The sequence below is a fragment of the Branchiostoma belcheri genome, unplaced genomic scaffold (genome assembly GCF_001625305.1).
Source record: "Branchiostoma belcheri isolate BF01 breed outbred unplaced genomic scaffold, Haploidv18h27 scaffold61, whole genome shotgun sequence".
NCBI classification, from domain to species: Eukaryota; Metazoa; Chordata; class Leptocardii; order Amphioxiformes; family Branchiostomatidae; genus Branchiostoma; species Branchiostoma belcheri.
The window spans coordinates 151,647-168,673 of NW_017804254.1; the positions used below are offsets into that span (position 1 = coordinate 151,647).

The 17,027-nt window shown below is 41.7% G+C and overlaps 2 protein-coding genes across 2 annotated transcripts in view; both read left to right on the forward strand.

Moving 5' to 3' along the window:
• The first annotated feature begins 5,179 nt into the window (after positions 1–5,179).
• On the forward strand, positions 5,180–12,413 carry LOC109482978 (solute carrier organic anion transporter family member 3A1-like). Its single transcript, XM_019785883.1, has 9 exons — positions 5,180–5,994; positions 6,217–6,324; positions 6,533–6,727; positions 7,314–7,478; positions 7,880–8,081; positions 8,445–8,619; positions 9,247–9,440; positions 10,205–10,269; positions 11,382–12,413. The coding sequence occupies exons 1-9, from the start codon at positions 5,220–5,222 to the stop codon at positions 11,594–11,596; spliced, it is 2,094 nt and encodes a 697-aa protein (XP_019641442.1). The 5' UTR covers positions 5,180–5,219; the 3' UTR covers positions 11,597–12,413.
• Positions 12,414–13,731: 1,318 nt separating this feature from the next.
• LOC109482839 overlaps positions 13,732–17,027 on the forward strand; it is a 28,329-nt gene continuing 25,033 nt past the window's right edge. Inside the window, exons 1-3 of the mRNA XM_019785681.1 lie at positions 13,732–13,801; positions 14,096–14,506; positions 14,987–15,054. Coding sequence (XP_019641240.1) covers positions 13,732–13,801; positions 14,096–14,506; positions 14,987–15,054 — 549 coding nt within the window. The remainder of the gene's footprint in view (positions 13,802–14,095; positions 14,507–14,986; positions 15,055–17,027) is intronic.

Here is a 17,027-nt window from a genome sequence, read left to right on the forward strand (position 1 = left end):
ATGTTAACCCTTGCGGGTGACGAATTATACAATTTTAATCATTGATTTTGTAAATAAGAGCCTCATTTGCATGGATTATATCAGTTGATCATATTCTCCATCCAATGACAGCCTTATCATAAGAAAAAGGCTATTATAGCACTTCCTCATAAATTATGCAAATGAGGTGATGATTTGAATAAATTATGTTTATTGATGTTCACCTTCACTTAACTTCCAAATGTGGCAAGTATGAAATTTGGGGTGCAGCAGTTACAACTATGGAATTATAAGAATTTTCCATTAATTATGCAAATTAGGTCCTCATTTACATAATCTATATCTTCAGATGTTTTTCTCGTTCTCAAGTAGATGTCACAACTGTTTCATAGTTCTATTATCGAACAAAGCAGATTTATAGAATTTCCTCATTAATTATGCAAATTAGCTCCTGATTTGCATAATTGCCATCTGATTATGTCAAGCATCACTTCAACTACCTACATACCAAAAATCACGACAATACGTCAACCGGTTCTTGAGTTATCGTCCTTCAATTTTTTTTCAACAAATGCTCCTGCAGTTCCAGAACAAGGCGCTAGGGGACCCAAACTCATGTCACTTCTTCCCTACCCCAAGAGCTATCTACCAACCAAAATTCGTGACCCTAGCATGTCCAGAACATGAGATATCAAAACCGGAAGTTCAGCTGCAGTACCTAGCAAAGCCGCCAGGGGGCCCAAAATCTAATCATTTCTAGGTCTAATGAAGTCCTACCTACCTACCAAGTTTCATTCCAATCCATCCACTGCTTCTCGAGTTATCTTGCTAAACCACACACACACACACAACACACCCACCCACACACACACACACAGACAAACGCTACTGAAAACATAACCTTCTTGGCGAGGGTAAAAATGCAAGCTGGCTGACGTCGACTCGGACTCCCCTTTATTTGTGGACGCACTCGGGGACCAGGGCATGTGGGGAACACAGGGTACACATACCTTTAATGCGTGCTTCATTACATGTAAGATATACGTAATTTTGTCAGTGATCACCTTTTCTCACAAAGCGAGATACCAAATCCAGTGCAGCTCGAACGAAAAAAAGTCTGTCAATTTACCGTTAAGCGTTGCCGACCGTCCTGAATTTACCGTTAAGCGTTATCGGCCCTGCTGAATTCACCGTTAACCGTTGCCAGGACCCCCCCATGCAGACCCTCTTCTCTCTCTCAATTTGCTAACATTGTTTTCTAATTATGTGGACTATAACCTTGAAGTCACCAAATATGAAATAAACTACACATGTACCCTTATTGCATTTTGTAGTTTCTATTCTTTTCATTTGTCAGCTTATCTACAAGACCAACAAGATAAAAAAGACTATAGTTTTTAAAAACTGGCAATATAGTCAAATGTTAAAGGTCTTAAGAGAGGATTAATTATGTACATTCTATTAGTGCCTTAGCTATTCGGTCTAAACTGGTTGATAAAAAGAGTTGTCACTAATTTAATACCACCTGTTGGAAATTGAATGCTTGAGCCTTGTTCCTATTCCGTGCAAACCTCAATTGGTTGAGGGCTCCAGCACGGTGGGGGTAGGGGTATTGGATGGGGTGCTCGCGCGTACAAGTTTTGTGTGTGTATGTTGTGGTCTGCAGCTCCTCAATGGGCAGGGGCGCCACTCCCTGTCCGCCGCCGAAAGCAGGGTGGCGCTGCGGTGAGTACCCGTAAACCAGGGTGGCCTTGACTATTCTAATCGAATGTAATAAAAAAAAAAAATTGGCAAAAAGCTGAATAGGCATCTAAAAGAGAAGAATTTATCAAGATTATCCATCCTATATCGACAGCAAATTATATGTGTACCACATCGATTTCTTTATCACTGACATTGTTAAAAAGTTCCGGAAGATAAGGCCACACCAAATTATTTTTTTTTTCTCATTTGCAATAAGGAAAAAAGATTCTGGTTCTGAATCAAGTCAAAAATGCTCATATTTTGCTACCAACAGTTGAGGAAAGTCCTGTTCTTCCAAGTTGTTGCAGTTTTTTTTTCATCTATCAATGCATGATTAAAAGCTCAAAAATTCATTGTTTTATTGAATATAAACGAGCATTTTGTGTTGACTTCATGGCTCCAATCGTAGTATTTGGGGCTGTAATAGGATGCCTAGATCTGTTATTTTTCGCCCTGTCGCTTCATATATTTTTTTAAGATACCTGGGAACCAACAAATTAAATTGGTGTGGCCAATTTGCAACTGAATGACTGCGGTGTGCAAGTCTATTTCGCAAACACCAGGTGACTGTGCGGTGAGAGAATTCCCCCTACAACACGGAGTGAAACTGGCTGACACGCTCCGGTAACCAGTGATTGTTGTTTTGTCGTGGAGCGTAACAAAAACCCGTCACACGGATCCTGGCCTAAACGTTTGTGCCCCGGAGGCTAGTCGGCACAGGGCGGAACTGGTTCAACAAGTCCCACACAACTACATGTAGGGTCTCCGACTGGAGTCCGAGGATAACACTTATCCAACACACTGATTTTACCTACTATTTTGCCGACTTAAGAAGATTGGCAATCCTTGAAGGATTCTTCGTTGACTAGGTAAGTCGTCTGGGTTCATGCGAAACTTTTATCAACAGTACTCTCCAAGCAGAGGTTGTGGGGAAAGATCGTTACCTTTTTATATATGGCGTTTTTTTTTTGTCCTGATCCCCACCAACCCGTCGGTGGCCGCGGAGCTTCTCTGGCTAATGGATACTGCCTGGCCAATTTGATACTGTCTTTTTGCCACCGAGAGGGATCTGCTTGGAGATTATATCAACAGGGCTGTGTTAACTGTTTTGTCTCTGATGCATCAAGTGTTAACAACAATATTGAGAAGGGGGGGGGGGGGGCGCCAGGTCTTGGCGAATTTGTCTAAAAATGGATGTCACTAGCATTGGAGCTTATTTTGTACACGTATGCTATTTATCAAACGCCAGTGCAATCTAACTAGTGACTGAGTTGATTCTTTAAGAACTGGGGCATCGCTATAGAATATAAATCACCTCTAGGTAGACATATTACACGTGTGTTAGTGAAGTTTACAAAATTCAGGTAGACGCCATCTTGGATGGGGGGCCATTTTGCAACAGAGAGTTGTCTGATAACTTCGTCAGGTGACAACCTTCATGATATCTACAGAAAATCTTGCACGCGGACAGTAATTTCCCGATCACAAAGTTTATAGGACAAATGAAAAACCTTGTAAATTTACTTTTTCCATTTGATCCAACAAAAATGTTGTTATAATTAAGGTGACGAAGTTGTGAAAATAAAGTAGTGACCTTTAGAGTGCACGCGGATGCGTGTTGCCACGTGTTATGCTTGAATAAGCAAGAACAATTTCATACTTTCAGATTCGTCTTTAAATGGTGGTTCCGTCCGACTATCAAGGTTAATTTATCATTCATGTAGCTAGGTGACATCAGTTACACCTACTATCCCAATTAATCACCAGTGGGAGATTTTATTAATCAAAATTACCTCATCTTTAGATGTTAAGTGATCAATCATCCTTTATATATATAGTGTTTCACGTGTCGTGTCTAGTTTAAAGAGCTTGTTTATAATTATATATTTGGAATGTAGATGTTAGCTACTCGTGACCCAGTCTTCTTCAACACGGCCACTTTTATGGGGAAAGTGTTTGTCAAAACTCCTTCAAGTTTTCTATAATAAGATCACATAACAGACATTCTTTTGTCTGAAAACAACTTAACCCTACCTAGACCGGGCTTTTTTTGACATGGGGGGACCGGGGGGGGGGCTCTTTTGACCCCCCCCTAAGAACTCGCGAACGGTATGTCGTATGACCACCAAATTTTCAGAGAATGGTGTACTAGTAAAAATTTATCATATCTACAATTTTTATGTCGTTATGACGTAATATGACGTCATTATGACGTCATTAATGTGATTTTATTGGCCAAAACCATCTAAATAGGTTTTTCCCTGAAAACTAAATGGTATTCAACATAACTGTACCAAAAGTGTTTATGACAGAATATTATGGTGTACTAAGTCTTATGTTGCCCATAGCAACACCGGTGACGTCATAAAATGACGTCATGCATATTTAAGATATCCGCCATCTTGGATCATCAATCTTGAATTTTCAAAAATAGTTTTTTTTCATGATAAAGCCTAAAATACATCGTAAACATACTATAGACCTTCATTTAAACCTTTTTTGGAAAAAGAAATGGAAGTATTGATGAAATTTTAATGAAAATAACCTGTATATACCTGTTCTAATGATATGGTCCGCCATCTTGGATTTTGGCCAATGACGTCATCAAATTAGCATAAATTATGCATATTTAATGATAAAATTTACATAAAATTATATAGGATGTTATTGATATTAGAAACCATGAGTAACTTGACATAAAACCCATAAAATTCTATTGTTGAAACAAAAAGTACTAAATTTAGCAAAAAATGCCTGTCAGAAACCCGTTGCCATGGCAACACACAAAATTATTATCTTATTCCAATGATTGAGAATTGTTGCCAACAATATTTTAGGAAAAGTTACCAAGTTTGGCCGTTCTACGGCTAGCCGTTCAGACGCTAGGTGACATCAAAGTTGCCGCGGGCACTTTTAGCCCCCCCCCCCGGTCTAGGTAGGGTTAATGCAGGAGGTCATTTCTTACCCAGCAATGAACTGGCTGAACGACAGGTTTGAAAACATTGTATTGGCGGTTGTTAAATGTCGAGACAAAACATCTATCTCCATAACTCCCATTGGCACGTTTTGATATGTACAATAGTTTCTGAACTAAATAAATTAGATAAATAATAAGGTCTACTTTGACAGCATGGAGGTCTTTGCGCAATGTCGAAAATGGCTGGTCATTGGGGGGGGGCAGTCTGTTGTAAAATGGGTGGCAATTTTGCTGTGGTTTTCCTGTTCTGACTTTTCTTATCACCATGCTTTTTAGAAAAGGAGACCACTTGTACTATTGTCTAAGAAGACTCATTTTTCATGGTACATTGGTGGTCGTCATAGACAAGTTTGACTGTATAATATAATAATTTTGTTTGAACTTTTCTGGCTGGTATAAGAACCTATATTTACTAACTATAAAAACCTAACATTTTGAACTGTTTGGAAAACACTGTACACTGTTGTTTGCCGCAGGATTCAAGTCACTCAGGTACTCAGCTCCTACACAGACCATCACCATGTCTGATATAGACCTCCAACCGCTGGTGGACGAAGACACGGAAAGACTAATGGCGGGTAGGAAGAAAGAAGAGCCCAAACCACGCCCGCCTCAGTCCCCGGGAACGTTACACCGCAGACTGTTCGTCGGCGGCACCGACTCGGACTCGTCCAGTCTGCAGGATCTGTTCGGAGACAACGCCGAGGACGAGTGGGAGAAACCGGAGAACAGGTGCGGCTGCGGCTGCTGCCACCCGGACTGCTGCCAGTGCTGCGCGAGTCCCAAACTTTTCGCGGCAATCTGGGCAATCGTGTGCGTGCTGATCAACACGACGATAGGCTACAGAGTGGGGATATTAGCCACTTTAGAGAAGGCGTTTGACATGGAGAGTAAGTACACTGGTATCATGTACGGAGGGCACGACGCGGGGTACCTAATCATGGTCCTCCTGGTGTCGTATTACGGAGGAAAGAAGGGGTCGCATCGTCCCAAGTGGATCGCCTACGGTACAATGTTGATCGGGATTAGCTGCGTCATCTTTGCGCTGCCATACTTCTTCATGCCTCGGCACGTCATCGACGAAGGCGAAGAAAAAGTGGTTTGTACGCCGGGGAAGGCGCAAAATTCGACAGACATAGAGAACTGCAAGCAGGCCCATTCGATGAGTCTGTTCTGGTACGTCATGTTGACCGTTGCGACGTTCATGATGGGGATTGGTGGAGCTCCCGCGTTGCCTCTCGGGACAACGTACATCGATGATCACGTGACAAAGGAGAGCTCACCACTGTACATCGGTAAGTGACAACATTGACCTTCAACTTAAGATGCAGTTACAAACTTTAATAGCAAGCTTTTGTCATTTAAGCAGAGATGTCACTATAAAGACCACTGTCTACTCCCGGACCTCCAAAAATTAAGTTTACTAAAAATCGCGGTTGCGCAGCAATTGTGTCAGATGACATTATTTCAACGACAATTTTTCCTGTAAAATACTATGTCTAATGTTTTTTTTTCAGGTTTAGCGCTGGTCCTTCCAAACACAGGCAACGCTCTTGGTCTCCTCTTCAGTTCCTTTGTACTTCGATATTACGTGGACTTTCTCTTTGTTAGCCCTTCTAAGATTGGTGAGTCGACGTCCTTTACATTTCTGATTCAGATCTGTACTTAAATATACAAATGATATATAGTAAATAAGGGATAAAAAGACTCAGTAGGGCTATTACAAATTGTATCTAGTAGGCATCCTTCCATATCAAATTGTATTTGTAATGTAGTATAATTTCACATAGAATGGACCGTATCATCAACGTTTTATTTCGTTTTCAACACTAGGAATCGACTCCACTGACGACCGGTGGATAGGTGCGTGGTGGCTAGGGTTCCTACCCCTCGCCGCGGCGTTCTTCTTCTTCAGTCTGCCTCTCTGCCTCTTCCCAAAGAAGATGAAAAAGCCTCGCGAAGTTGGCTTGAAGGAGACCACCAGGATCCTACCGTCTCTTGCAGAGCGGCAGTACCTGGCCGACAAAGGTGAGCTTTTGTCTTTGTAATACCTTCTCTTTAAGGCCCTGTCACACATTCATGATGCAAGCAAGACCTTGCTTCAAACGCCAGCCGACCACGTTCGGCTGACGTTTGATATCAATTGATTTATTTGACTGTATAAACAAATATACAACCAGGACTGCCCAACTAGCCGGAGGCTGTTATAAAGGGCTAGCCCTCATAAAAGGACAATACTCAATTAGAAACAGTTAACAATGTCGGTTAAAATTTAGATACAGTCAGGCAACGCCTACTTTTAGATACGAATCGAAAGGAATTTGAGTTACATTTGAGTCAAATTTGACCCACAAACACTGCTGACTTACAACTGAACATGTCTGAGCCTCCTGACCAACCCTCGAATGTTTTAAACATTTTGAAACATTCGCTTAACAAAATAACACCGCCCGACTTTGCTCCGACCTACTCCTAACCATGGTTGCGGGGCGTTCGGCTAGTGTTCGGGAGACCAAATTCATGAATGTGTGACAGGAGCTTTAGTCGCAGGGTCTCATTGCATGTTGTATATGCGCATGTAAGGATGTCATGGATGTTACCCCTTCTCCTATAGGATTGTTTACCACGCTGGGTTGCCTCTTCACCAATAGCGTGTACGTTCTCATCCTCCTCGCCATCTTCGTCATATCCGGAGTCACCAACAGTTTCTCCATGTACATCCCTAAGTATATGGAGATACAGTTCTCCATCACCAAGGCGAACGCCAGTGCGCTGATAGGTATGTACAGATTCTCTGGTTTCTATAGTACCTGTTTCTTTGTGTCTTTTTTCAAAAGGCAGCAAACAATCAAGATAACACCAAGCCCGTGTTATCTTGATTGAACAAGGATTGGGGGATTTAAGACTTCTACGAAGAAAATGGTCTTTATGTAACTCTTGGCTTCCTGAATTCCCCCAATTCCTATAGGCATCTTCTTTTGGCTTCGTATTATTCTACCTGCCAATCAATCCTACACACCCACGTGCTGTCAACCTACTATGTCCGGACAAACACACACACACACAAACTCAAATATCAGCCACCCAAAACAATTCACCCAATAGTATACAAGTAAGCATGCAATAAATCAACATGTAAGTTGCACGGGTTACGTCTAACCATTACCCCACCACCTCCAGGAATCGTGGTTCTACCGGCCACGCTGCTGGGCACGCTGAGTTCCGGGGTGCTGATGCGGCTGTGTAAGGTGTCCGGACGGAACTCCATCCAGCTGCTGGCCTGGCTGTTCCTGGTGGTGGCCATGGCTGTCATCCCCGCCATGTTCCTGTACTGTGAGCCGGTACCCATCGCAGGCATCATGACGGAGTACGGAGCTACAGCGTGAGTCGGAGTTTTCTGTTTAGGTCAATGATGCTTTGAATAAGTCGTTGATTTAATTTTATGCACATGACAGGTTCATATGTAATGTAAGGCACGTCAATAAAATCAAATGAAACCATATGTGTGTGTTTCCGCGTGCGTGTCTGTGTATGTTTGTGTGTATGTGTTTGTGTATGTATTTGTGAGTGTGCGTGTGTGTGTGTGTGTGTGTGTATGTGTGTGTGCGCGCGTGTGAATATGAGTGTGTGTGCGTGCGTGCATGTGTCTGTGTATGTATATGCGTGCGCGTGTGCTTGGCCAATCTGTCTTCGGTCTTGGCCAATCTGTGTTTCATTCGAATCACCCTCAACTGTCACCTTTCAGTTCCCAGTCGGGAAGACAGCCCCTCCCCCACGCGAACCTGCAGGCGGAGTGTAACAAGGACTGTGTCTGCCCACGGGAGTTCAGCCCGGTCTGCGGCCCGGACAAGGTCATGTACTTCAACCAGTGCTTCGCTGGGTGTAAGGACAGTCTCAACACCAAGTACAAGGACGTCATGGTAAGATGTTCCAGATGTTCTTTTTTCTATTCCAACATTTATTACAAGACATGGCGACAGTACACTCAAGCTTTTTCAAATTATTAGTATGCCACCAACAACGCATGAATGAACAACAGACAAACTCATTTTCACCTGAGTGAAGTGAGGAAAGTCGTGTTAAGTGCATTTCCCAAGAGCACAAAGTCGGAGGCACGACAGGATTCTAACTCGGGACCTCTTGGTTCCTAGCCGAACGCTGAGACTGCCCTTACGCCACACGACCCACGATCCATATTTAGTTCATCAATACATGTATAAGGATGCATACAATATCGTTATCATTCATTGCAGTAACAGTTTGTTACTTCTGGTACCGAAGTATTGTTTCGGGTGGCTCTGGTTTAGGGGAAGTTTGTATGTTCGGATTCCAGACATTCCAGGACACATGACAGAAGGTAAAAAAAGGCCAGGTGGTAGTATGTGTAGGAATTCAGAGGTGTATACGTAATGACATTACATGACATCCGATGACAATACATCATACCATCTCCTCCACAGTTCTAATGCATACACAAAAAGTCAATAACACTGCTCGGAAATATATGATATTTTGTAATATATAAACTTTATTACTGTTGCTCCCAGTTGTACACAGATTGCTCCTGCATCCCCCCGGGGACCATGAAGATCCGGAAGGAACACTACACCGGGTCCGTGGCCTCCAACGACTGCAACTCTCTCGGGCAGTGCCACAACTTCATCTTCCTCATGATCGTCCTGCTCGTGGTCGCCTTTGTGTCGTTCTTCGCCTTCACACCCATAATCACGGCAGTACTGAGGTAAGGAATGAACTGGCATTTTTTATCACAATGGGGATGAGGTTAGACCTATATTTAGCCTTGTTGTCAAGCGCAGATTGGGCCCTCTTGTGACCTAATTCGTGATGATCTCATCCACTGAACTACCAATCGGAGCTCAGGGTTCTTTATCACTACGAAAAGTAGCCCAATAGGAGCTCAGGGTTCTTTATCACTACGAAATTAAAAGCAGTCCAATGGGAGCTCAGGTTTTTTTATCACTACGAAAAGCAGTCCATTAGGAGCTCAGGGTTCTTTATCACTACGAAAAGTAGTTTGATAGGAGCTCCGTTCTTTATCACTACGAAAAGTAGTCCAATAGGAGCTCAGCGTTCTTTATCACTACGAAAAGTAGTCCAATAGGAGCTCAGCGTTCTTTATCACTACGAAAAGCAGTCCAATAGGAGTTCAGGGTTCTCGGTCACCATAGAAACCGGTCACCATAGCCTCCGACTACTAGTATATGGCAAGATACAATCTCAATCTGAGATGGATTGTTCTATGTTAGCACATATGTATGTTACCTTCTGATAGGTGTTGGTCATAAAGTTTCTAGACACATGAGAGGTGGAATGAGGATTAAAGACGCGCGATATAGTTAGGCTATGGTCAGACGAATGGCCCAGTACATGTACTTCTTACAGTTTGTGACGAAATTAGAACAGCATACATATTAAGTTGTGATAAGCCTACGTCAAACGACCTACCTTTTCTTTATTAACTTCTTCTCGTTCCTATTTTTTCAGAGTTGTCAAGCGGGACGAGTCCACCCTTGCGACTGGAATGATACAGTTTGCAGTCAAGGCAGTTGGTAAGTCTTACCTAATAGTAACTTTAGAAACATACGGTTAGGGTGTCAACAAACTGAATCAACTAATTAGACTCAAGTACTGAAGTACTATTAACTGGAAAGGTAACATTTTCCAGGCAAATGCATAATGTTTACCTTCGAATATGGTCTGCTCTGTTAATTCTTACTCAAATACATTCATATATATGGTCAGACAGGAGTATAAATGCCTCCTACTATAAAATTGCAACATTATGTAACCCAACATCAGTTACTATGATGACAGACGTCAACAAATCAGGTCTTTGGTCATTTGGAACAGGAGAAGAGGAAACGTAGCAAAAACAATATTTCCTTCGGTAAACATAATAAAAGTTCACTGTTAGGGTTTAAAGATCATTCAAATGTAACAAAGCATATCTCAGTTACTGGGACTATCATCAAATTAAGGTCATTACAGTGTGTATCACAATCAGGAAGTATGTCAGAATTATGTGTATACACAATAGCTTGATAATTATGTTTACCAAAGGAAAACATATTGTTTCCGTTCCGTTCCGTTTTGGTCTGTCGGCCCTGGTCAGGGGCAAGACCCACCCCCGGGGTCCCACACCCGGCGGCAGGCCCTCTGGTGCCTTGCCATGTTAGAGTAAGAGATCTCTCGTTGGCACAACGGGCATACCCCCACTTTCCCCTTGACCGGCGCTCTTTCACTCCGTTCCGCACATGCACTTCCCCCTCCCCCCCCCCCCAGCCTTCGCACATGTCTAGCATGTCTAGCATGTCTAGCTCAGTTTCTTCTTCTTCCTCTTCTTCTTCTTCTCCAAACAGTGACCTCAATGACCTGAACCAATGTTGTGTCTGTTACCATGATGGTAACTAGTGTTGGGTTACATCATGTTGCCATTTTATAGCAGGAGGGATTTAGACTTCTGTCTGACCATATATATGAATGTGTTGGAGTAACAATTATCAGAGCAGACAATATGCGAACGTAAACATTATGCATTTGCCTTGCAAATGTTACCTTTCTAGTGATATTTATATAAGACTTTGAAAAAAAACCTCGCTTCCCTTCTAATATTTCCAGCAAACAGAATACACAGTATACAAAATCTACGTATTTCTTCCAGGTGTTGCTGGTCCTTTCCTGTTCGGAATGGCCATGGACTTCACGTGCATCTATTTCTCCAGCTACTGTGACGCTAAAGGAGCCTGTCTGGTGTATGATATCGACTGGAACCGCTACCTCATGTTAGGGATCGTCACTCTTGGCACTCTGCTCGGGTCTATGTTGCTATTTTGTGCTTATATTATCCACAGATCATACAGGGAGGAACAGGCATAGTGATTCTTCAATGTATATTTATCTTTAGAAAGACCGATACTTTAATTTTCCTAAATAGATTCACGTCCTTTTCAAAACGCCTTGAGTTTATAGAAGTAAAAAAAAACAACTTTAACAGAAGTTTGTGCTTTTTTGAGCTTGTTAAACATGTTTGTCTTTGGTATACGTACCTCAGGTGGTCCTATTAGATATATACCGGAAGGTGCACGAAAAAAAAATTAAAAAGAAGAAAGTTATTATTATACAACTGTTATTACCTGTAGAAAATTTGTTCCAGTCTTGACCAACTTGTACAGTTCCGTCTTGTAATAAGGACAGGGTATCGGTGCAATATCTATTTGTTGGTGTTTTGGTGTAAAGAAACGCAATCCACATACCTGGTGAACATATCGATATAAGGTCTACACTAGAATGAAAAAGTGGACAGAATCACTGTGCTTAATATTTGTCATGTGAGATATATTTATTTACATGTATATGCAGTAATGTTTTGACTAATTGATCATGGTGACCAAGCACCCATCATATGTATATATCACATCCATCATTTACCTACTCCGTAGTATGGCATTTGCTTATCCCTAATGTCCTTGAAACATTACTAAGTTAAAGTGTATGCATCCAATTGTTAAAGTTTTGAATCATGAACATCGTCTATGGCCTTTGGTGTATCTGTTGCCTCAAATTCAATGACCACTGGATATAAGAGTAATAATATAAATCTCTAGCTTCATCTGGATTAATTGCTACATTTTTACCTACTACTAGTATTACGTATACTTTCAATGTAGGATGGAAATGCACCAAGAAGTCCGTTTTTTCGCCCCCTCCCAAGACATGCCTTGTTTGATTGGTCCACGTGTACCTTACGCGATACAATGGACTACGGTAAAGCCTAGAACACTTCATACTTGGAATTTGTGCAAAATAAAAAAAAACACCTCAGTTTACATGTTAACATACTCTCTAACGCACGGCGATGAGCTAGGCAAGCATTTCCTGTAGCAATGAATTATTCAAAGCACTTTTGATGTCATGTGGCGTACAGACATTTTGCGGCCGTGTTTGTGTTATTAGCCTATAGCATTCTTACCAGTGAGCAAAGTTAAGGTTTCCACGAGTTATAAGTTTGTATTTCGTTCTAAAATCACGCATCCCTTTTCTATAGCTAAACAAAAATTTAATTTTAGGAAGTTAGTAATAGTGTCTTGTTGTCTTTTTCTCCGTACCCAAATTGATATTAGTACAGCAACAATTACGTCTAAACATATCCACCCTACAATTATATGTAAACATATTGTGCCTTTCTATGTGACAGGATTCACCCCATCGTATTGTTCATTCTGAGGGGAATAACTCGTTCTAATTGCACCAATATCCTAGGTGATTCATCCCTTCCAATCAAATTAGTTCCAAGAAGTGGCGCCTATCTATAGTCCATGCACACCTGCACGGGCCAACTGAAATAAAACCATCCATTTCACTAGCCTCCGTAGCAGGCTTATAGAACTGAGGGCCGCAGGTTTGGTGGTCTTCGGCTGTTTTCTGAAACGGGGGTAATTCAACCAGGCCGGCTATGCTGTCTATATGCGATCAGAAAATAGCACATAAAAGCTCCCAAAGACCACGAAGACCCCCCAAAACCCCCAGTTTTTAGCATGCTATGGAGGCTACCATTTCATCATACCTCAGAAAAAAATATCTTCTCTACAAAGACTCCTCAACGACACAGTGAGCAATGGTCATCTTACAATACTTTTTTTTCTTTTCAACTGAATTTTTTAAAAATTCAATTTAGTCCTTTTCCCAACAAAACTTATAGACATAGAATATAACATCACGGAAGGTAAATATTTCTGTAATATATATATGACGCAAAACATCAAGTGTCATTATAAAAATGCAATTTACCTCTTACCGTATGACGCGAGATCTATCCTACTGTCGTCAACAAATTCTTTCCTTTGTGTAGGTGATATATTATGTATAGGGGATTATAGTGGGGACAATCATCGGCAAACGCAGTTTGTAACTGCCAGAACTGCCACAGAACTGCCACATGTGTGAGGTAGAGCTCCCTCTAGTCATACTGTCATACACATTGGACAACATAGACAGTGAGAATCTGTAGGGACATGGCGTTGAATAAGTACATCGGCATCATTTTCTTCGGCGCATCACTACTGACATATGTTTATGCATCCGGTAAGTACTTTCTAAATTTCCGTATTTCTACACTACCAGTGGAGTCACCACAATAATGGACGGATTGCTCCCTACTTAGAATTGTTTCAGATTACGTTGTTTATTTAGTTGTTATTTTCTGTCATGCAAAACAAAGACATATGGAATAAGTACTTTTATCAGTTATTTTAACACCTATATGTAGAATTGTAACAGATCTTAGCCAGTAATTTAGTTCACACTCTGTGAAGTATTACAGCACTCGTAGAGCCTATATACTGATGATAGTATATAACCTTATTCGTTCTGAAACAGGTTGCCCATACGCGTACGTTTACCATCAGCCTAGTCGCCTGTGCTACAAGGCCTTCGACGACACGGCAACCTACAACGGGTCAGTCAGTAGGTGTTCTTTAGACGGGGGAACCCTTGCCATGCCCCGCGACACTGCGACCAACGAGTTCCTAGTCGGTCTGAAAAATGCCGTTGACAACAACGCGAGGTTCCGTTTTGGGCTGACTGATCACCACCAGGAGGGAGTTTGGATGTGGAACGATAACGTTCCTCTGGGCGACTTCAGACCTTGGGGTCCAGGAGAACCCAACAGCGACGGTAACGAGGACTGTGCCGAGTACTGGCCCGGAAACCATATGCATCCCAACACATGGAACGATGGACCGTGTACCCAGGCCGACAGGAAGTTCATCTGTCAAGTATCTCCATTTGGTCAGTTTCAAAATATCGACGTTTGCGCTCTCCTGTTTGCAATTGGAACGTTTGTTTACATTGTTGTACATTTTTTGTCATGTCCGTTTCTGCTTCCGCCTATTTATGGTCAGCAAAAGTTAAGAAGGTCTTGGGAAGACAAAGGTTAACGTCGTTTTTGTCCTCTCGGCGGCTGTCCTTTGTTCGTCCCATTCTTGTGTCGTTTGCCCTGGACATGCTAGCTTTTTTTTATTTTTACCTCCATGAAAATATGGGAAGAATTGATTTTTGTCTGTTTGTGCGTGCGTGCGCGTTTGTGCGCATTTGTTTTTATTCACCCGCGCGCACTAATTTGGGGGTCTTCAGAGGATGTCATCCATAAAATTAAGTCGGTGTGGTCTAACCATTGCTACAACATCTCCCATGTGGGTTATTTTTTTCATACAAGTTCGTGTTATCTATAGCGTCATGTTTGCCCTTTTTATTTTGCTTTGGCTGTAGGTCACCCTTTCGACAGGTTCCTAAGATTCAGTGGGTCTGCATTGACTGGATTTAACGACATGACGTTGGTAGGGGTCACAGAGGAACAGTGTCTGATGGAATGTATCAGCAATTCACCAACTCATAGGTACCTGTCAGTCGAGTTCTGGCCTATCCACTCGCCTACTACGTGTTATACCACGACGAGATGTATCCTCAGCACGGCCTCAAAGGTGCAGCATCCTGAAGCTTTCCATCTCACTGATAGCGAGGTCACTTACTATCAGCTCAGTAAGTCCACTCTGACCTGTACTGTCGTATAAATCTATGTTCTTTGTCTTGTGTTTTCATGATTTTTATTTATGTGATGCATGTAGGCGATGGGATTGGGTTCGTTGTACTGAGTCATCAGTTATTTGAAGAAGCTTAGACTCTATTTCAAATTGAAGGCAATGAGACGATTGGAATTTCATTTTCTGTATATCGACATTGTTGATAATTATTGTTGATAAGTTGTTGTGTATTGGGGGACGAATGGACGAACGAACATCATTGGGGGATGCAGAGAATAAGATGTCATACGCCTAAGATTCCAGCTAAAGGGATACAAATTATTGTATACTATTAGATCTGTGGAATAATCAGTCCAATCCGTGGTCTTCTGAAGGAAAGAATTCTTGAGTTAGTAATCAAGTGTTTTGTCAATAAGGAATCATTATTTTCCCATTCTATACTAGAAACCAGTATGTATTAACAGTTGGCCATTGCACCCAATACAGTTATAGATGAGTGTAATACAACAATCTACACTCATGGCCATGGGTGTTCCCATGGATGTACTGACCTGCCGGATGGGTACAATTGTACATGTCCACAGGGCTGGGAGATGTCACCAACCGACAACAGGAACTGCATAGGTGAGCATGTTCACATAAATTTGACACCTTGCGTCTATCTAATAGTATCAAACTATTAAGGATTCTATCTTGGACGGCTTGTATTTGGGTACGGTTTAGAAGGAACATGTGGCATGTGCACCAGATGCGAGGTATATTGCCCTGATAGAGCGATTTGGCGAGCTCAGTGCGAGACTACGATTGGTTGAAAATGGATTGAATCAATGACATAATTTCTTCCTATTTGCATCTCTAAAGCATATATCATATACCGGTCAACATATCCAATGAACAGTTTGTTATTTCCGATATATGTAATAAGTACTTTTGACAGTGAATAGAAGAATGTCATTTTTGGTATAACTGCCGTGGCTCTTATAAAACATTTTGCTGAAAAACAAAAGTGGGGTTGTCATTATCCGAAGCTTATCCGCTCATTACTGATTTTTTTTACTTAGTGGTCGCCACGTAACACGGCCATTAGGCCACTTCAAGGTTGGTTAACCACCTGAATGGTATCACCTGAGTGGCATTACCACCTGAATGGTATTGCCACTCACTTGGGTTACGGGTTACCTAGTAGAACTGTAACAGCAACTCTTCTCCCTGAGTCAGAAACATCAAGATTGAGACCAGCCCAATTTCTCACAAGTAGTGAGGACTAACTGACCCAATAGGAGAAGCAGGGGTTACGAGGCTGGTCGGGAAAATTCCCTACCCCATTTTAAAAACTTGTCTCTTTAATGTCTTAAAAATCACAAATTATGTCCACAGACAGGTAATTCTTTCCTGCTGAATCGTATCACTCAATATTCTTAGAAATTACCAGACGTATTTTTCATGATTTTGTAAAAAATTCAGATATCGACGAATGCGCCACCAATAACGGTGACTGCTCTGATGGCTGTGAAAATAACGACGGGTCTTACAACTGCACCTGTCCACCCGGACTGACGCTATTTACTGATGGACTGAACTGCCAAAGTACATCTTTCTTTATACTATCATCAAAGTTCATCCGTGTTGGTAGTTACATGTTTAGAGTTAAAACTTTAGCTCTAGGTGAGAGAACTTTTTGTGTTGGACCTAAAGTTTTGACTCTAAACATACTGTACATATTCTTTATTTAAGTCATATTCTATATGTAAAAAAACGTAAGCTGTCTT